The sequence below is a fragment of the Schistosoma haematobium genome, chromosome 2 (genome assembly GCF_000699445.3).
Source record: "Schistosoma haematobium chromosome 2, whole genome shotgun sequence".
NCBI classification, from domain to species: Eukaryota; Metazoa; Platyhelminthes; class Trematoda; order Strigeidida; family Schistosomatidae; genus Schistosoma; species Schistosoma haematobium.
The window spans coordinates 44773946-44795804 of NC_067197.1; the positions used below are offsets into that span (position 1 = coordinate 44773946).

A 21859-nucleotide genomic window follows, 5' to 3' on the forward strand; every position below is an offset into this window, starting at 1 on the left:
GTAACGTGTGAGACTGCAGGTTATGATAAGCAGCGTTTATATCGATCGATCACAGTAACACCGAAAACACGTACGAACGACCTAGAGCCCTGATTGGTCCCGCTTCGCCGTCTGTCCCAGCCAGTTGAGTCAGGATAATCCAGAGTTCAGTGTCCCAACTGTCTTGTCTTCTCTCACTTGCGTGCTTGCCAACCAATCAGGTTCTAGAATAGTTGTCTCTCTACCCCATCTCGAACTCACGTGTATTAGACTCAAGGTTAAGCCGCTCAGCCTAGCGCGTCAAGGTCATAGTTTAGTCTAGACAGATCAAGGCCAAGCCGTAACAAGTATCACGGGGTAAAAGGGATTCAAGGTCATAACAACTGGTGACCGAAGTTTTTTTTCCTATATTGATTGATCCAGAACAAAATGTCTGTATCATTGGATGACCTTAAAGCTATTATACAAATGCAGCAAGCACAAAATGATGCAAATCAAACCAAGCTTTTGGATGCACTGGCGCGAATGCTCTCATTACAGTCGTCCTCAACTTCTCAATCAGATAAGTATGAAAGCATCATAAATTCTATTTCTGAATTCCATTATGATCCCGAAGCTGGTGTCATTTTCAGTTCGTGGTTTCACCGTTGTGAAGACATTTTCCGCATTGAATGCTCACATCTTGACGACGCAGCTAAAGTCCGCTTACTGTTAAGAAGACTTGGAACACAGGAATACAATAAATATGTGAATTTTATCTTACCACAAAATCCACGAGGTGTATCATTCAAAGACACAGTCCAGATTCTATCTGACATTTTCGATGAACAGTCCTCATTATTTAATACTCGCTATAAATGTTTCCAAATAACGAAATCTCCAGAGAACGATTACCTGACGTATGCTGGGAAGGTAAATCGAGTGTGCGAACGCTTCAAAATAAACGGAATCACAGCGGACCAATTTAAATGCTTGATTTTCATATGTGGTCTAAAGAATGAAGAAGATGCAGATGTCCGTACCAGGATGTTGGCACGCATTGAACAAGAACCAAATATGACATTACAAATGGTCACAACCGAATGTCAGCGGTTACTTAATCTCAAGCATGACACTGCGATGGTGCAACATAAGGTTACACCTTCCGGTTCTGATTCAATTAATGCGCTCCGATCCATAAAATCATCGAAACAAAACAGTACAAGCATGAAACAACCTGCCAACCCCCCATCACCATGCTGGTTCTGCGGAGCATGGCATTTTGCAAAATTCTGTCCGTTTAAGAATCATAAATGCCGCAAATGTCATCGCATTGGCCACAAAGAAGGTCATTGTTCGTTAAATAAACGCAAGACTAAACATCGTAGTGAAAATTCGAAGCAACGAGCAAACAGTCGAATTAAAACCACGTTTGCAACTTTTAAAGTTGGATTTAAAAGTAGGCGGAAATTTGTAAATTTATTAGTAAATGAAAAACTTATACGACTTCAATTGGACACTGCCTCTGATGTTACGTTGATCTCAAAGAACACATGGCACAAGTTAGGATGCCCACGCATCCGACCGACGGAACATGTCGCTCGAAATGCTTCAGGAGATATAGTGAAGTTGACAGGAGAGGTTCTATGCAACGTTCAACTCATGAGAAGTAAATTTACAGATGTTTGTTATCTCACAAATCGACACGATCTAGATTTATTGGGATTAGATTGGATTGCGCATGTTGATACCTTGAATAAATTATTAGATGAGGTATGTTCTCATAATGTTTCCTATGAGTCTATCCAAATCCCTAATGATATTTCTAAATCGAATGCCTCCGACGAATCATCCTCTCTGGATATTCACGAATTAAATGCTTCTAATGAAACATGATCTTATGATCATAGATGTCGCCGAAACATTGCTCGTATATCATGGGACCATCGAGTAAGTAACACAGTTGTTAGGAAACGGGTACTAGGTAAGGATGGCAAATCCATTGATGAAGTAGTGAAACTTCATCAGTTGAGATGGCTGGGATACGTGTTACGTATGCCCAACGACCGACTGCCCCAACGTGCGATGTTTTCTGGTGTAGGAGTAGGTTGGAAGGAAACTAGGGGTGGCCAGACCAAAACGTGCCACAAATCCACGAAGTCACTGACAGGTGGACTGAGCCATGTTAGTGGGTGTAGACTATCTAGTTAGGATCCACCAGACGATAGTAACCGATGGTTAGAGACTTTGAATGTGACATGGCTCAAAATCTTTTGCAATGGTGCAGGTGGATCCACTTTTTGTGGTTTCCCGAATTCTAATCTTCTGAATTCTCCATGTCCGGTTCTTTTTGTTTCTCTTTCGAAATTTATTTCACTGGATTGTGCTCCTTGAATAACATCTTTAAATCCTAATCTTTCCGATTACTACTTATACTCTCACTACCTCTACCACTATGGGATTTGAATCGACAACTGCATTTCTGTGCTAATGTATTCAAAGAATTTTTAGATGCCAAAATGAATAAAATACTTAGTTTTGTGACCTCCACTTCCACACTTCATCAAACCTGTACTGTTCAAAAAATTACTTTAACAGATAAGCAGCTAACATCTTACTTATGCCTGTTATCCCTCGTAGAGGAGTATAGGCCTCCCACTAAGATTCTGCATCCAGCTTTGTCCTGGGTAATCCTGTCCAGTTGCTATTCATCTTTTTCATTTCTGCTTCCGATTCTCGACTCAGCATGTTCTTCAACCTTCCTCTTTTATGTTTCGCTTCAGGATTCCAAGTTGGGGCTTCTCTGAAGATACAGTTTGCTGATTTCCGTAATGCATGTTCTACCCATTTCCAACGTCTTTTCCTAATTCCCTCTTTTACTGGAAGCTGGTTTGGCCTCTTACATTAAGTTATTCAGAAAAGTTTTGGTAATCAGATATCTCATGTTAATAGTGAATGCAAATGAAAGAAGTTTAAGATTAAAAAACATTCCACACAATCCTAGAGTTGTGAATAGTTTGAATGTATGGGATATATATTGAACAATAAGTATTTACATACTTCTTAACCACAAGTTTATGAGATTCAGTTAAACTTCCCAAAGCATAATCAAAGTAAAATTTAGTCTTCCACTCTGACAATACACTTCCCATTCATGACGCTACACTTAGCTCCCAAATACCGTGGTACGCCCGAGGGTGTGGAAAGTCAGTTCTCCCTCTCGAAATGCTCTCACATACCCACATGCATACAACCACTGTCAGGGAAATCTTACTCACTCCCTTCTCGTGGTGGTGGTGGGGAGGTATTTTACGAAATTGACAGGACGAAAAACGAATGTTCGGCGCTTTAATCAGGTTGGTTGACACGAAGAGTTCACCTAGGAGAGTCATTCACTACATGATATTCTATATGATTATTCTATAGTATCATTTTAATGATAAATTTCATTTAGAATAATCATAATTGTTTTAATTGTTTTAGTTACAACAATCCATTCGAATGATGATTGTATTGTACATACTACTAATAATCACATGTAAGTTAATTTTATTTGAATGTTAGTTGTTGAAATGATAAGACTATTATTTATGGATGACCTTTGAGCAACGCTAAAGTGATCTTGAGAGTGTTCACCTAAGTACTAAGGGTAAATGAGGCTAACCCTCGTCAGCAAGGTGTACCTGTAATCTTGAGGGAACTAGCGCTCCCTGGCGGATTTGATCCCGTGTGACCCGGATCCACAATCAGAGACGTTACCGCTGAGCTATCCGGGCCGCGATTGACCTCCTGTAGGACTGAGATGTAATCACAATTGATTGACCACTGGTTGGTGATCAATGTCATGTGTGTCAAGTCCTTATTTAGTGTAGATCGAATTCTATCGACCATGTTGCAATGTGGCCACCAGTCTAGGTGACTCGACACATGGTCGATAGCATTCGATCTGCACTAAATAAGGACTTGACACGTATGACATTGATCACCACCCAGTGATCAATCAATTGTGAGGTTTACCCTCATTAGATTTAGAGTTTTCATCACGAAATGATATCAACTAAAATATCAAGATGCTATTTAGTCAAATGGATGAATGAATTTCGCGCCAACATCTAAGACCTGTTATCTTATATTTGATTGATTCATCCATAAATTATAGTCTCGCCATTGAACTCTTTTACTTATTTATTTGTTTTAATCAGAGAGGGGTTTTGTGGAGTTTGTAGTAATCTAATAATTGAATTCACGAGTCAATTGAAGCTTGATCACCATTGAAAAGCTGGAAGCACTGGACGACCGTTTCATCCTACTATAGGACTCCTCAACAGTGCACATCGACGATCCCGCCTTGCGAGATTACAACCCAGGATTTATCAATCTCACATACGAACGCTTAACTTCTACACCGCTGAGCCGGCATCCAACGTTGTTAATGTCTAACTTCAACCAATCTAAAAAATTGCGCCACCACTCACCATTGTGTTAAGTGAATTACCATCTCAAAACAGACCTGGTTGAACTCCACTGGTCACTGCTTCTCACTAGAACTCCAAAAAATACCAGTCACTAGTAAGCATATGATGATTATAATCAGACTAAGATTCATTATACTAGGATGAAACGGCCGTTTAGTGCTCCCAGATTTTCCATGATGGTCTAGCTTCAATTGACTCATGATTTCAACCAGTGAAATTTCTAAAAATCTCCACAAAACCCATTCTGATATTAGAGTTTTCATGATGTTAACATAAATCTCTGGAACGGTGATATACAATTTAGATGAAGCAATTGAACATAACAAAATGGATAGTGGCTAACAGTGGAATCCAGGACAAAGCGCGTTTCGTCCTATTTATGATTCGTCAACTGGATGTACCTGCATCCCATAGTTGATGTTCACTCTGGGACTCCAACCCAGTACCGTTCTCTTGAAACGCCATATATGCCAATAACAGACTGATCATTTGCAGTCCTAAACATCAATGGGAAGATACAAGTAAAACAAAATCAAGTGAATTTAAACTTCACTCCATTGCACAACCAAGTAGCTATCAGAACTCTGTAGCTAAGTGGATAACACGATTGCGTTTGAATCGAGCGGTACTGTTTTGGAGTTTCGGCTATAGTGAACATGAACTCTGAGATGTAGGTACATCTAGCTGACGAGTCACAAAGAGTATGAAACAATTCGGTATTCAAATACATTTGACTGTTTCCATTTATATTCTCGTTCTCTAAACTATTAGACATCATTTACATATGGAATAAAACAATATAGAAAGTAGGATTTCACAATAAATAATAATTATTATTAAAACATGAATTATGTAATAATATTTAGATGAACAAAGACTATCATGAAGTATAAGAAATTCTTTTTAAAAAAAAATAACTCCGCTTGTAGCTCTTCTAAGGCTACTGCTAGTCACAAGCTCGAGGTTAAAAAGGAGAGTTAGGCATAGGTTTGGCAACCCTATCCCACAGAAAATAACCACAACCATTATCAAAAAAGATACAAGTATTTATAAACAGTTGTCTACTCAATATCCGTTGGTCGCATACCATCAGCAACAGTCTACTGTGGAAAGGAACAAACCAATTTCCAGCTGAGGAGGACATCAGGAAAAGATGTTGGAAGTAAATAGGACATACATTGCTGAAATCATCAAACTCTATCATGAAGCAAGTGCTAACTAGGAATCCTGAATGGAAACGAAAAGCGGTAGGTCAAAGAACATATCGTTTCAATAATTGGTAGCAGACATGAAAAAGATGAATAGCAACTGGAAAGGGATTGCCCATGATAGGATTGAATGGAGAATCCTAGTGAACGGTCTATACACCTTCATGAGGCTTGATAACAGGTGTAAGTAATTTTAAAACAATGAATTATTTGAATCTACATTTTTGATAAGTAAAAGGTAAATAATATCGATTATTATTACTGTTATTATTTCTTATGAAGGGATGATTTGGAAACAATTTCTCATAAAAAATCAATGAATATATCTAATCACCATGACAACAAAACTCAAAATTTAAATAATCCACCTATAACAACTACAAAATCGATTCATTTAAATTTATCTGATATAGAATTATATCAACAAAATCAATTAAAAATCAATAATAATAATAATAATTTACAAATTGATTGGATTAAAAAAATCAAGAAATTACCAGAAAATATTGAACCAATTTTAGAATATTTTGGATCAACTAAACAAGATCAATCTACGAATATTAAGGTAAATTGATTAGTAGTTATTATTGATTTTTTGATTGAGATCATGAACCGATTGATGTTAGACCACCATTGAAAACCTGGAAGCACTGGACGGCCATTTCGTCCTATTGTGGGACTCCTCAGCAGTGAGCATCCACCTCAGCACAATGGAAGGTGGTCGCGCAATTTCGTGGATTGGTTGAGGTTGGACATTAACACCATTGGATGCCTAATCAATGGTCCAGTAAGTTGAGTATTCGCGCGTGAGATTGAAGGTCCTGCGTTCGAATCCCACGAGCGGGATCGTGGATGAGCACTGCTTAGGAGTTCCACAATAGGACGAAACGGCCATCCAATACTTTCAGGTTTTCAATGGTTCGGTTCATGATCTCAATCAATAACTTAATAATCTCCACAACCCCTAAAATGATATTATTGATTTGTATGAGGGTTGGAATACTTCGTTAGTGTCCAGACCGAAGCAGGTGGGAACCATATCCAGAGACATTGACCTAAAAGGTCTAATCCACAAGGTAGTAGAGCAACGTCAAAAGATGCAGTCTCATGGTAGCTCGTCATCAACAATAGATTCATACCCCATTTTTTTCTTCCATGATACTGGAGCTCATGTGTATCATTGGTTTGGAATCAAGTTTTCCAACTCCCCTGTGTAGATTCTATGTATCGACCAACCCAGTTACAGCACCGGACATTCCCGTTTCGTCCTCTCAATTCCGTAAACAACAGTAATGTCGTGAGAAGTCCGTGAGTAGGAATTCTCTGACAATGGTTGTATACACGTGGTCATGTGAGAGCATTTCAATAGAGAGAGAGAGAGATGACTCTCCCCATTAGGGTATTTGGTAGCAGTGTGAAACATACATCTTCGAATCATTTTTAACCGGTAATAAATGAGTGAAAATCAAGTTATCATCGAAATATTAATGATTGTTCACCATTTTGTGCAAATGATTTTATAAACCTTTTTAATCAGATTGAAATTAAATGATCAGTTTTACTTGTTGTCTATTATAATTTGTCTGGCCAACTTATTCTTCATCAATTAATATTGATTAAATAGTTGAGATCATGAGTCAATTGAAGCAAAACCACCTTGAGAAACCTGGAAGCACTGGATTGCCGATTCGTCCTAGTATGAAAATCCACAGCAGTACGTAGCCATGATCCCGCCTCATGAGATTTGAACCCATGACCTATCAGTCTTTAGCGCGAACGCTTAACCTCAAGACCACTGAGCCGGCACCCCATAGTGTTAATGTCTAATTTCAACTAATCCACGAAATTGTGTCATCATCCACCATTGTCTTCAGTGAGTTACTATCTCACTACAAACCCGGCAGAACTCATATGAATAGATGAGGTATCAAAATAAACATAATGTTAGTGGTAAATCTGCAACATAACCAAGTTATTTCGGAGAGAATGAACGAACTGACGAATCAACGGTATAGTATAATAATTAAACTCAAACTTTTAAGAAATATTAGGATGGAATGTGTCTAATTCATCGCAAAAGGATTTCAAACCACATTACCATACTCACTTGGTAATGTTTGTATCTTCCTTCTGCTAGCCACTGTCTTTGCTTATAAAGCTTGTGACTTCAAGCAATATCGAGGGAGTCCTCACAGGATGCACGTATTCCAATAAGAGACTAATCAATTGCAGTCCCAAACAACAACAGAAAGATACAAGTAAACAATACAAAGTGAATTTAAAGTTCACCCCGTTTCACAAACAAGTGTCTATCAGGACTCAGTAGTTAATTGGATAGTTCGATGGTATTTGAAGCGGGCGGTAGTGGGTTCGAGTCCTGGCTGGAGTGAACAATGTAATTGTTAAGCAACTGTTTCGTACTCTGCAGAGTTAAGCTTCAGTAGTCACAATTTTCCACTAGAACTCTGGGAATTACATTTCGAAATTAGTCACCAATGCGACTAGAACGATCAGTCACTATACGATGAATTCACTTATCTAAAGCTCATATGGTCTTTGAGGAACCAGAAAATTCTATTTGTAATCCCATTAAAAGCTATGGATGCAAATTATTGAGGAATACTTGACTGGGAAAAAAATAGCTATTTAGTGCTTCCTAATTCCTAGTAATAGTATTCCGACACTAGACAATGAATGGGTTTTGAGTATTTTGTAAGCCCTAACGCTTCAAACTGGGCTATTTCGTCTACCACCCTACATATGCGTTGTATGCAGTATAAGCTATAAAGCTATATTGCTATGTAGAGCTGAAGGTCTTATATGAGACTGAAGGTTCGCCATTGATATTTTGGATGGTTCCGCATTACTTTGGCAAGTTCTACTGACTGTTCATGCACAAAATTGATTTCCTGGTTAACCGATTTCATTCATATTAGTGGTTGCTTTTCAGTGTTCGCAAGGGTTATTGTCATTGGGATATTGTAAGGCATGTCGCCATTGCTAACATTAATGAGTTTCACTGTCGTGTAAGCGGAATAGGTCAACTTTGGCCTGTTCGTGTTGTGCCTAGGTGATTCACGTGATCATTGATTGGAATAACTATACATGTGATATGAATGTGTATATGAATGGTGCGAATAGTCCACCAGGGTGCTTTGTACCTATGTGGTTGTGTCACAGGATTGAGCTGTACTCCTTTGAAGCAGTATTGAGCTGTACTGTTTGGGTTGTTACATGAAAGTCTGGATGGTATCTGGTTCTCTAGAAAACCAATGTAAAATTACCCTGACCCACAACGATATATTATATAACTAGTTCATAATATATAACCCATAAAACTCTAAACTATGCTCCTTACACTAACATATTTCATTGTTTTCTATTATAATAATTACTTATCAGTTAGTTACAAATGAAATAGAAAATCTTACATATGAAATCAACAAAAATTCATCCACTACCAAATTAGGCTTTGATTTATGTCGACGTGGTGCATTATATAGAAAAGTAAGTAGTGTATTGTTTGTTTTGTTTTGTTTCTGTACTTCATTTCTAATAATGCTAACAATTAAAGTGTACTAATTCAAGTAGTTAGGGGCGACCAAATCAAAATGTGGCATCAGTCCATAAAGTCACTAACTTCTAGTCTGAGCCATGTTATTAGATGCAGACTACTTGGTTAAGATCCATGTGACTGTCGTAACCAATGATTAGAGACTCTTGGTGACATGGCTCAGAATCGATCACAATCACGTAGGTGTGTATACATTCTCTGTCTTCCCTTAAACTAAGAGATTAAAATTACTTCATATCTTTCTTGCTACGAACTAATTCTTTCTTCATGTACTATATCCTTATATGCAATCTTCCTTTTATATATTACCACCATTGACTTAACCACTCCTATGAATCCGGTGTTCATCTTGCTGTGCTAATGAGATGTGACAACTTGGACCGATGCATATATGTGCCTGGTCCTACGTTGTAGCTGAATAACTGACTGACTAATTCAAGTGTTTATCAAAAAAATAGGGCTGTAGTAATGTATATTTAGGTAATGCTGGTGTAGTGAACAAGGATACACAAGTAGAGACAATCGAATGTATTAGAACACACAACTACAGAATCTCTTAATAAAATCTGAGAACCATCCAGTAAATACTTCATTTGCAAAATGTTAATCAATCGTTTCAGAATTCATTGTTCTTTTGTTTCCACATCAATCACTCTCTGTCACCAAGTACTTCACTTTTAATTGATGATGCATATATACTACTTATATCTGTCGATATCAGTAGCACACATCATACTAGTAATATACAAATGGATGATTTACCCCTTATATTGGTATACATAATTAAATGCTCCTGTTTTTATAAGATATATATGGATATTTCATTGACATGAATATGGGTTTTTATGATCTGGCTACATCATCAGATGAAGACGTAAATGCGAGAATTATCAAAAAAGGGCCACATTCTTACAGTCGAAGAACATATGGAACTCAAAATAACTGTCAATCAATATCAAAGTCGTAATCTTCCATACGAACATCAAGACAGTTCTACTGTGCGGAGCTGAAACATGGAGAATTACTACAACCATTATCAAGAAGGTACAAGTATTGATAAATAGTTGTCTACGCAAGATACTTCAACATCCATTAACTAGATATCATCAGTAACAGCCTATCACGGGAGAGGACAAACCAGCTTTCAGCTGAGGAGTAAAATCACCAAAAGACGTTGGAAGTAGATAAGACGCACATCACCAAACTGCATCACAAGGCAAGCGCTAGCTTGGAATCCTGAATGGAAACGAAAAAGCGGAAGACCAAAGAACACGTTGCATAGGGAATCGAAAGGAGATAGGGAAGGGATGAATAGCAACTGGAAAGAAGCGGATTGTTCAGGACAGAGTTCGATGGAGAATACTAGTGAGCGACCTATGCTCCTCCATAAAGGGTAAGTACATCATCAAATTGTGTAAGAGCGAGCGTAGTAAAAATACAAATAGAAAAAACAAGAAGATAAGTAAGCGTAGGTTTGAATTCGCGAGGAGGTAAAAGCGCAAAAATAAAACAATATTGAGAGAAAAGATTTCTAGGTGTAGTCGTTTGAATACAAGCCACATTAAAGACTTTACTGTTCCTTCGTTTCCACACCAATCATTCGCTGTTCTCGTTCTCTTTTCTTTGATCTAATTAATCTTCTACCGCTAGATATTTCACTTTCAATCGATGGTACATACTACTTATATCTGTCGATATCAGTGGCACACGCCACAAGCACAATCATTTTAGATGTTTTGTAACAGAATACTGGAACAAACTAACTACAGCATAAATATTACTGAACTAAAAAACTCTTTTCTCATTCTGACTTTCTTATTCTCATACTCACCTATACAGAAACATTTTGTATATTTAATTCTAAAATGATCAAATAGGGATGTGGTGTTGTTAGCTACTTATATTGACATATATAAGTAGTATATAACACTAATCAGAAGTAAAATGCCCGATATCAGAATGTTAAGAAAATCAAATCAAAGTGAATGAGGAGGAGTCGAAGTGATTCCATCTAAACAGAACCTGACAGTCTTCTAGTATATCATCGTGGCATACTAAAATTAATTTCAATAATTGGGGTCATGAGTCACTCGGAGCTAGACCACCATGGAAAACGTGGAAGAACTGGATAGCCGTTTCATCCTATTGCGAAACCGATAAGTTGTGCGTTCGAATCTCGCGTGGCGAGATCGTGAATGCGCACTGCTGAGGAGTCCCACAGTAGGACAAAAAGGCCGTTCAGTGCTTTTAGGTTTTCCATGGTGGTCTAGCTTCAATTGACTCATGATCTCAACTATTGAAATTACTATCATGTCCACAAAAACCACTTTTAATACTACGATTAGATGATAGCACAACTTACCTCTTTGCAGATTGGCTGAATTTTAATGATGCCATAGCCGATGCTGATAACTATAAGCACACGTGTTTTTATGCACATTTTTTATTCTTATCAGTTATTCACTTCACCTGATTCTTTTGCTTTCTGACTTGCGACTGTCAGGTTCTACACATTCGAGTGTCGCTAGTTGTATATCGTATTCTGACATGATCAATTAGACGATGTAACATAAATTCACTAACCGAGTATAGATTCATGTACTTGGTTCCGAACCAAACAGATGTATATATCTGAAGTGGTTTTTGTGGATATTATAGCAATTTCAATAGTTAAGATCATGAGTCGATTGAAGCTAAACTATCATTGAAAACCTGGAAGCACTGGATAACCGTTTCGTCCTAATGTGGAACTCCTCAGCAGTACACATCCACAATCTCGCCCCACGGGATTTAAACCCAAGGTCTATCGGTACCACCTGCGAGCACTGAACCCCTAGACCACTGAGCTGGTTGGCATCCAACGGTGTTAATGTCTAACTTCAACCAATCCACGAAATTGAGCGACACATCCACCATTGTCTTCAGAGAGTTACTATCTCACAACAGACCCAGTTGAACTCCACTGGTCACTACTTCACACTTGAACTCCAGAAATTACCTCTTGAAGCCAGTCAATAGTGAGCGTATGTTGTGTATATTATAGTAATGTATGTACAGTGATAGTTGAGTCAAGGACTTATCGGCTAGAAAATTTAACAGCTTAACTCTCAAATAAATGTTATTTGATTTCGTTGCTTTCGAATCGCTTTTATAAATTTATATCCTTTTAGATTGGAAGATTACAAGATGCAAAAGCTGATCTTCTTAAATCTATTCAAATTGAGTCAAAATTATCATCTGCCTATTGGCATATACATTTTATATTCTTACTTGAAGGTAAAATAAAAGAGGCATTAAATCATTTAGAACAATGTATGAAATGTACTAATATGATTGAACCAATACAAAATTTTAGTACTACTACGACGATGGCGGCGGCGGCGATGGTGACGAGTGCTACTACTACTACTACTACGACGACGGCGGCGATGACTACGACTACTACAATTACTACTACTGATAACAGAAATAATGATAGTAATATGAAAAGTTTCAATACCAATCTCTATCAGTTTTATCATGACATTCTTAATTCAAAAGCATTTATTTATTCATTATTAAATGATTCTAAAATGGAAATTGAAATATGGACAAAATTGATTCATTATAATCCGACATATGAATTAGCTTATGAGAAAAGAGCTAATCTTTATCTCAAGGTGATTATGATTTTTTTGTTTTTGTCTTAGTGAAAACACATAGGACTGATATTCAGAAATCAGAACATAACCAAAGATGGATAGTGACTGACGGTGAAATCCAGGACAAAGAATGTTTTGTCCTATTTGAGACTTGAAGTGAACGATACTGGGTTCGAATGCCGGAATGAACATCAACTTTGAGATGCAGGTACATCCAGCTGATGAGTATTAAATAGAACGAAACTCACGTCCTATATTCCACTACTAGCCACTATCCATCTTTGCTTAAAATGCTTGTGACTTAAGGCTTTATTGAGATAATCCGCACAAGATGGACATACGCCAACAAGAGATTGTTCAATAGCAGTCCTAAACAACAATGGGAAGATACAAGTAAAATAACACCAAGTGAAGCAAAACATAACTTTAATAAGATTTTAAACATGACACTTTGTTAATAAACATGTGTCAATCAGATTTCTAATGAATCATTGGTTGTATTACAATGGGATCCAAACTAGAAATCTTTTTATAATTCCAGTCTACATTCACTTGGTATCGTTTTACTTAATTCTCCCCATTGATGTTTATGACTGTAATTGATCAGTCTCTTATTCGCATATGTGCATAATGTGCGCATTGCCTCAATATTGCCTCAACTCACAAGCATTATAAGTAAAGATAGATGGTGGCTGGCTAAAGAATTCAGGACGCACGTTTCGTTCTATTTGGAACTCGCTAGCTGCATTTACGTACATCTCACAGTTGATATTCACCCCAGCCACTATTCGAACCCACTATCGTTCGTTTCAAACACCATCATGTTATCCACTTAAATACTGAGTTCTGATAGCCATTCGATTGTGCAATGAGGTGAGGTTTAAATCCACTTGATATTATTTGCGATACTGGGTTCGAGTCTCAGAGTGTACATCAACTGGTGGGACGCAGGTACATTCAGTTGACGAGACCTAAATAGGATGAAACATGTGTCCTGTATTCCACTGCTAGCCATTACCCATCTTTCCAGTTTATATTTCTATGAAAAACATATTCTTTTGAATGTTTATTCCATATAAGGAAAAATAACCTGATATCTATACTGATGTGTTTAAGATTTCGGTACAACATATAGGTATCTTCCATTATAAATTAAAATCAGCTGAAAAACAAGCAAAGAGCATCTGTATGTCAAGTCGCGGTTCGTTGTTTAATAAGTTTTCTTAACAAGATTCAGTAGTGATACATACCAAATGTCTTGGGTTGTAGTATAATTCAATAGAGAAGAGATTTTGGTAATGACTTTCTTATAGTATTTTCAACAGTGTAGACCGTAAGATGACATGAACGATTTTCGTATGAACCAACACAATTGATACACTAGCTTTATCTACCCTATATTACATATTCCCTTGATAATTAGACTATAAATAAATAATCCTTAGAAAGCTAAGTCAACTTAGTGAAATTTGACTCTACCACAAACCCTTCTAAAAATAGTAACTTGATTGCTGTTAGAGGTTTTGAGGGTGGTTACTACTTTCTGGTTTCCCATACCGTGGAACGGTTGTTCTAGAGGTACTTAGAAAGGGAAATGAGTCAGATTTAGTCTTAGTGACCCAAAAGCGTGACCGCACTACCTGGGAGACAACTGATTAACGCCGACCACACACGACCTTTCTGTGGATAATTACCGTGTTAGCCCCGTACTTGTTGGAACCTTACCACTGGAGACAAAACTCCATTGGATAAGGTGAGGTTCGCATTTTTATGGTCGACTTTTTCTAACCCCACCCCTCCTTGTAAGAAAGAAGCATCGTTGTTATACCGGTTGTTTGAAGTAAAACAGCTTACTGCCGTCTAACCTCTGTACAACCAGCAGTACGACTTTGCACTCGGACCTTGGGCTTACTGCTTTTAGTCTTACTTCTCCTCAACCCACCTGTCTGGTATGGTAGGACTTTGGAGAACGATTGTTCCAGCCAGTATAGCCCGATTGGGTACCACAATAGGCAAACCCTACCACCACGCCAAGTGTAGCAGCAACTGTTGGAAAAATGGTAACTAGGATTTAGCGAAACTTTCGTATGAAATAAATTGTATTCACCATTATCTATTTAACATGATAAAAGAACTCTAAAAAAACTAACCAAAGCTACTTACGTGTGTGAACGGCGTCCATTTTCGTTTAGCCATAGTAGACCAATACTAATGTTTCTAGTTGCAAAGCTTAACAAATGACGTTAGAATCTTTATCAGTATATGTGTGTCTATAAATCATACAAATGCTTGCCTGTGAGAAAATGACTTCATTAGGAATTTTTATGTGGACAAATTATATAAATTAACACCTTAGGGTACTGGCTCAGTGGTCTAGAGGATAGGCGTACGTGCACGAGACCGAGATGTCCTGGGTTCGAACTCGCGAGGTGGGATCGTGGACGCGCACTGCCGAGGAAACCCAGAATAGGACGAAACGGACGTCAAGTGACTCCAAGTTTTCTATGATGGTCTAGTTTCAGTTAACTCATGGTCTTAACTATTGAAATTTTATTGCTTTTCTTATTTGTTTCAGTTAAAAATGTATCATCAAGCAAATACTGATTTTATGAAAATCCTCTGCATAAATCCCAAGTCAGTCTATGCTCAGTTTCAATGTGGTTTATATAAATTTCACTCGAAGTAAGTAAAATTTTCATGATTTCACTCAATTCCATTTTCTTGGCTCAAAGTATTAGGGAATGATGGTGGGTCGGTTAATAAGGTTGTAAATATTCATCGACTGAGATGCTTGAACACCAATTACCACAACGTGCAATACTGACTACTAGTGTTGGAGATGGTTTGGAAAAAAGTTAAGGGTGGCCAATTTAAAACATGGCATCAGTGCTTGAAGTCACTAACTTCTAGTCTGAGCCATGTTGTTAGATGTAGACTACTTAGTTGAGGTCAATCGACCTTATTCATTGCAAACTAATATCCATTTTGTAATCATATATTTTCAGATGGGGTTTTGTGGAGATTTTACGAATTTCAATAGTTGAAATCATGAGTTAATTGAAGCTAGATCACCATGAAAAACCTGGAAGCACTGGACGGCCGTGGTCTAATGGTTAAGAGCTCGCGCGCGAGACTGATAGGTCCTGGGTCCGAATGTCTCGGAAGGCGGGATCGTGGATGCACACTGCTGAGGAGTCCCGTACTAGGACGAAACGGTCGTCCAATGCTTCCAGGTTTTCCATGGTGGTTTAGCTTCAATTGAATCATGATTTCAACTATTGAAATCATATATTTGTCTCAATTGCATTTCGTCCTTCAAAATAATTTTGAAAGTTCTCAAAGTGAGGCTCTTCAGCTCACTCATGGTTTCACTATTTTGACATTATCATATCTAAAAATCTAAATTTAGTTCATATATGGTGTATGTTACTGATGTCGATAGTTATAAGTAGTATGTACCATCACTCGGAAGTTAAATGCCTAGTGGCAGAATGTTAAGAAGATCAAAGGAGAAAGAGAACGATCACAGATAATGATTGGTGTAGAAACGAAGGGACAATCATGTCTGAGATAGCTGATCGACACTACAAATGAAGTATTTACTGTATAGTTCTCAGATCTTAATAAGACGTTCTGTAACTTTTTATTCAGATATATTCAATTTTCCCCAATCGTGTTCTCGTTCACTACAGGAAGAGTACTTTAAATAGAATGAAACTAATGTACTGTATGTATTTCAAAAGAATTTCAATTACCAGTATAGGGTTGTGGAGATTATTATGTGCTCACTAGTGACTAGCTTCGTGAAGGAATTCTCGAAGTTCTAGTGAGAAGCCATGACCAGTGGAGATAATCCGTTTTGGATAGAGACAGGTATCTGCCTCAGTACAACGGAAGATAGTCGCGCAATGTCTTGGATTGGTTGATGGCCGTTTCGTCTTATTGTAGGGCTCCTCAGCGGTGCGCAGTGGGTTTGTCGTTCAATTTCGTGGATTAGTTAAAGTTAGACATTAACACCGTTGGATGCTGACCAGCTCAATGGTCTAGAGTTTAAGCGTTCGCGCGCGAGACTTAAAGCTCCGGGTTCGGATCCCGCGAGTGGGATCGTGGATGCCCACTACTGAGGAAGCCCACAATAGGACTAAACGGCCTTCCAATGCTTCCAGGTTTTCAATGGTGATCTAACATCAATCAGTTCATGATCTCAATCAAAAAATTTCAATTACGTTATCTACGTATTTACTTGGTAATTACTTTATCTAATCACTTTCTTCTTATTCAATTCTTAGGGATTGGAGAACAGCAATCTCTTATTTTAAAATGGTTCTTGTTAATAATCCATCATATTTTGAAGCAAGATATTATTTGGCTAGATGTCTATTAAAATTATCTAATTATAATACAGCTTTAGCTGAATTAACAGCTTGTCTTTACTTTCAACCATTGTATTATAAAGTAAGTTTATCTACATTCACTTGGTATTGTTTTTTTAAATCTTTCCATTGAGGTTTTTTAAGACTGCAATTGATCAGTCTCTTATTAGCATATTTGCATCCTGTACGGATTGCCTAGGTATTGCCTTACTTCACAAGCATTCTAAACAAAGATAGATTGTGGCTAGCAATGGATTCTAGGACATATGTTTCGTTCTGTTTGAGACTCGGCAACTGGATGTAGTTACATCTCAAAATTTATGTTCACTCCAGCCAGGACTCAAACCGGGTGCCGTTCGCTTCAAACGCCATCTCATTATTCACTTGACTTTTGAGTCCTGATAGCCACTTGGTTGTTCAATGGAGTGAAGTTTAAATTTACCTGTTACCGTTTACTTGTATCTTCCCATTGATGTTTAGGACTGCAATTGATCAGTCTATTATCGGGATATGTAGCGTTTGAAGAGAACGGTACTGGGGTGGAGTCCCGAAGTGAACATCAACTTGAAAAAGCAGTTACATCTAGCTGTCGAGTCCTAAATAGGACGAAACGCGCTTTGTCATGGATTTCACTGCTAGCCGATATTCATCTTTGTTTGTAAACGAATAGTTAGTTTCTCATTCAAATTACTGTTTTTGAGCTCGTCTCAAACATTGTACCAAATTTTAGTGATCTCATCATAGAGGTCATTTTAAGAATGTATCATGGACCTTAAGACAAGTTTTTAAAATACTAGTTTTCGATGATGCAATGAGATGTAGGTTATCAGAATTATATGACATATTTGAGTAATATAATTCGAACAATCTGATCACAAATAATATACTTGTTAAGACATTTTTACATTTCAGTAGTTAAGATCATGAGTCAGTTGGAGCTAGACCACCATGGAAAACCTAGAAGCACAGGATGGCCGCTCCGTCCTGTTGTGGGAATCCTTAGCAGTGCGCATCCACGATCACGTTTCGCGAGGTTCGAAACCAGGACCTATCGGTATCGCGCGTGAGTGCTTAACCACTAGACCACTGAGCTTGTCGGCATCCAACGGTGTTAATGCCTAACTTCAACTAATCCTTGAGATTTAGCGACACATCCAGCATCCAATATTTGTATATGAAAACTAAAAGGCCAGCTTGACCGATTAAAGGTAAGCCGTAACAAAGAAGAAGAAGAAAGTACACAGAAACAATGCGATAACTACTCTGGATAGTAAATCAATGTTACTAGGTCAGGTTAAGGGTAAGAACAAAATGTTTTTGGAATACATAAAGAGGGTTTCAGTTTTCGTATAGCCAAGGCTTCAATAAACGTCCTTGAATACTTTTATACAATACTACAAATGCTGACTTGATATCAACCTTATGATCAGTCTCAATCAAATGTTTCGAAATGAAGGAAGATTAGCGTTTTTTTAGCGAGTTAGTTTTCCACGGGATTGGTTCGCTAACACCATGCCCAACTCTCCTGCCTCATCTGGGCTTTGGACTAGCAGTAGCACTAGAGGGGCCACAGGCGGAGTTTCCGCTACTCTTAATTGAAATATATATTAGTTTTAACATTACGAATTCATCCATAATTATACTCTACTACTTATAATAGGAATATATTGTAAATTATAACATCTAATTATTCATTATCATTATTATAGGCTTTATATATACGTGGTTGTCTACTGACTAAAACATGTCCATTACAATCATTACGTGATTTAACATTGTGTATATATGTTGGTAATCAAAAATATCAAACTATGGCTTTTATTCAACGTGGATTAATGTTTAATCAATTAAAAAGGTATGTTATATATGTTCAGTAAATTCATAAGAACAATTCCTTGTTTAATAAATTTATCATGATACTAGGCTTAGAAGTGGGCATCTATGCTACCTACCGTACGTGAGATTCGAAACTAGGACCTAAAGTTTCCTCGCTAAAACGCTTAAATTTCAGACCACACTGATCCACGATAGTAGTGTACAAGTCTACCTTTAGTCAATCTATCCTATTCTATGGTCATCTTCTATTGTCTTCGAAGGATAACTGATTCACACTTGACACGTTTGAACTATACAAGTCACAAATTTTCACTAGAACGTCAAGAATTTCCCTTCAAAGTTAGTCATTAATGAGGATATGATGATTTTCAGTATAGACTGTTGGAGATTGTTGAGTTTCATTATGATCATAGGTCCGAATTACCTCCATAGGGGTGTACATGTACACTTCTGAGTCGTTCCATACTAGAACGAAACAGCAGTTCGTTGCTTCTAGATTTTTGATGATGGTCCAACATTAGCCGGTTAGTGGTTCTAATATTACTGAATTATTAAGACTAAATGATTAAGTGCTCGCGCACGAAACCAGTAGGTCCTGGGTTCGAATCTCGGAGGGTGGGAGGTCGTGGATACGCACTGATGAGGAGTCCCACAATAGGACGAAACGGCCGTCCAGTGATTCCAGGTTTTCCATTGTGGTCTAGCTTCAACTGACTCATGATCTTAACCATTGAGATTATATATTTGTTAGTTTTCAACAAGATTTTGTCAGTAGTTGAATCTCGAAGTTTATGCCTAAATAAATAATCAGAATCACTTACTGGCTCAGTAGGCTAGTGGATTAGATTTTAATGTTTTAAACAATAGTTATTAGCGTCAAGTCTCACAAAAAATATCACCATGCATCTAGATGCATTCAAACTGGATTGCGTCAACATATGAACTAAGAATAGGTATTGAAGTAGACGAACATGTCGACAACTTCATTTATCTGGGAAGTTGGATCGACCCTAATGAGTTGGTGTCTGACATAATCTATGCACGGACTTAGAAAGCTCGCTCGGCTTTAGCTAACTTACGTCACCAATGGCGAAGGCGATTGATATGGTTCAACCACGTATTACACATTCACAGCCACCGGCTACCACGGCGCGTAATGCTGACTAGTGTTAGAGACAGTTGAAAAAAAGTTAGGGGCGGCCAAATCAAAACATGGCATCAATCCATGAAGTCACTAACTTCTAGTCTTAGCCATGTTGGTAGATTCGGATTACTTGTTCAGGGCCCACGCGACCATCGTAACCAGTGGTTAGAAACTCTAGGTGACATATTGGCGTAGGTTTATATACTCTTTGTCTTCCCTTAAACTGTGAGATCGAAATTACTTGATTCCTTTCTTTCTACGAATTAATTCTTTCTCCCTGTATCACATCATAATATGAATCCATTTTTTACTACCATTGAAGTAACTACTTCTATGAATCCGGTGTTTATCTTGTTGCGCTAATGAGGTGTGGCGACTTGGACCGATGCATATATATGTGCCTGGTCCTACATTGCAGCTAACTGAATGACTGAAATCTCCCCTAATATCCTTAGAATTTTTGCCTTCCAACATATTTAGATGTTCATAGTGAAGGATATTCGTAGGTTACTAGTATTCGATCACAGGTGTCTTCGAAGCATTGCTCTTATATCCTGCTACCATCGAGTAAGTAATGAAGTTGTTAGCAAACAGGTACTAGGTAAGGATGGCAAATCAAGTGATGAAGTAGTGAAACTTCATCAGCTGAGATGACTGGGATACGTGTTACGTATGCTCAACTACCGACGTGCAATGTTTTATGGTGTAGGAGTAGGTTGTAAGAAAACTAGGGACGGCCGGACCAAAACATGGCACAAATCCATAAAGTCACTGACAAGTAGACTGAGCCATGTTGGTAGGTGTAGACTACCCGGTTGGGATCCACGAAACGATAGCGATCGATGGTTAGAGACCCTGAATGACATGGCTCAAAATCGTCTGCAATGGCGCAGATGCATCCATTCTTTGTGTTCTCCCAAATCCTAATCTTCTGAATTCTTCATGTCCCGTTCTTTTTCTTTCTCTTTCCAAATTTATTTCACTGGATTTTTATTTTTTTTAGGTATAAAATGGCAGTACATGATTTTCAAGCAGCTTTGAATAATGGATTTCCTCAATCAACTGATATCTACCGTCTGTTAGGATTAACCTATATACAATTGAATCTAACAACTAGGTTAGTTTACGTTATTATGTTATAGTGTATAATCATAGAGCTATTCAAGCGTATTCAAATGGAATAAATAAAGAAACAATACCAGATATAAAATTGTTATTATGTAGAGCAGAAGCTTATTATCAATCAAATCAAGTAAGTTTCCAGAAGAAATCTCCTCTTTTTTTACAATCTTATGTACAACTGAAGTTTGTTTTATTATTATTATTATTATTATTATTATTATTATTATTATTATTATTATTATTATTACGTTCCAGTGGGCAGAGTTAGCACTCCTTCTCGAAATGGTTTCATATGGCCACGCGTATACAGCCACTATCAGAAAATCTGTACTCACTGCCTTCTTACGGCATTACTGTTAGCGTTTTAACCAGGTTGGTGAACACAGAGAATTCACATGAGTGGAGTTAGAAAATCCTGACTCCAAAACAATGATTCACATGAGCTCCAGGATTCTGACGAGGTTAATGACGTGTGAACCAATTATTGGTCACCGGCTAACAAAGGATTGCATCTCCTGACGTTGCTCC

General features: G+C 37.7%; 1 protein-coding gene across 3 annotated transcripts in view; it reads left to right on the forward strand.

Annotated features, from left to right (window-relative positions):
- The window catches only part of TTC6, an 86519-nt gene that overhangs the window by 26737 nt on the left and 37923 nt on the right, over positions 1–21859 (forward strand). For 2 of the 3 annotated variants that reach the window (XM_051215324.1, XM_051215325.1), the window contains 9 exons: positions 3442–3496; positions 5924–6206; positions 9044–9148; positions 12386–12874; positions 15432–15538; positions 17146–17311; positions 18939–19084; positions 21213–21326; positions 21365–21461. In XM_051215324.1, the coding sequence (XP_051068538.1) occupies positions 3442–3496; positions 5924–6206; positions 9044–9148; positions 12386–12874; positions 15432–15538; positions 17146–17311; positions 18939–19084; positions 21213–21326; positions 21365–21461 (1562 nt within the window). Of the gene's footprint in view, positions 1–1067; positions 1909–3441; positions 3497–5923; positions 6207–9043; positions 9149–12385; positions 12875–15431; positions 15539–17145; positions 17312–18938; positions 19085–21212; positions 21327–21364; positions 21462–21859 lie in introns of those variants that run through there. The other variant, XM_051215326.1, reaches the window with a different exon arrangement.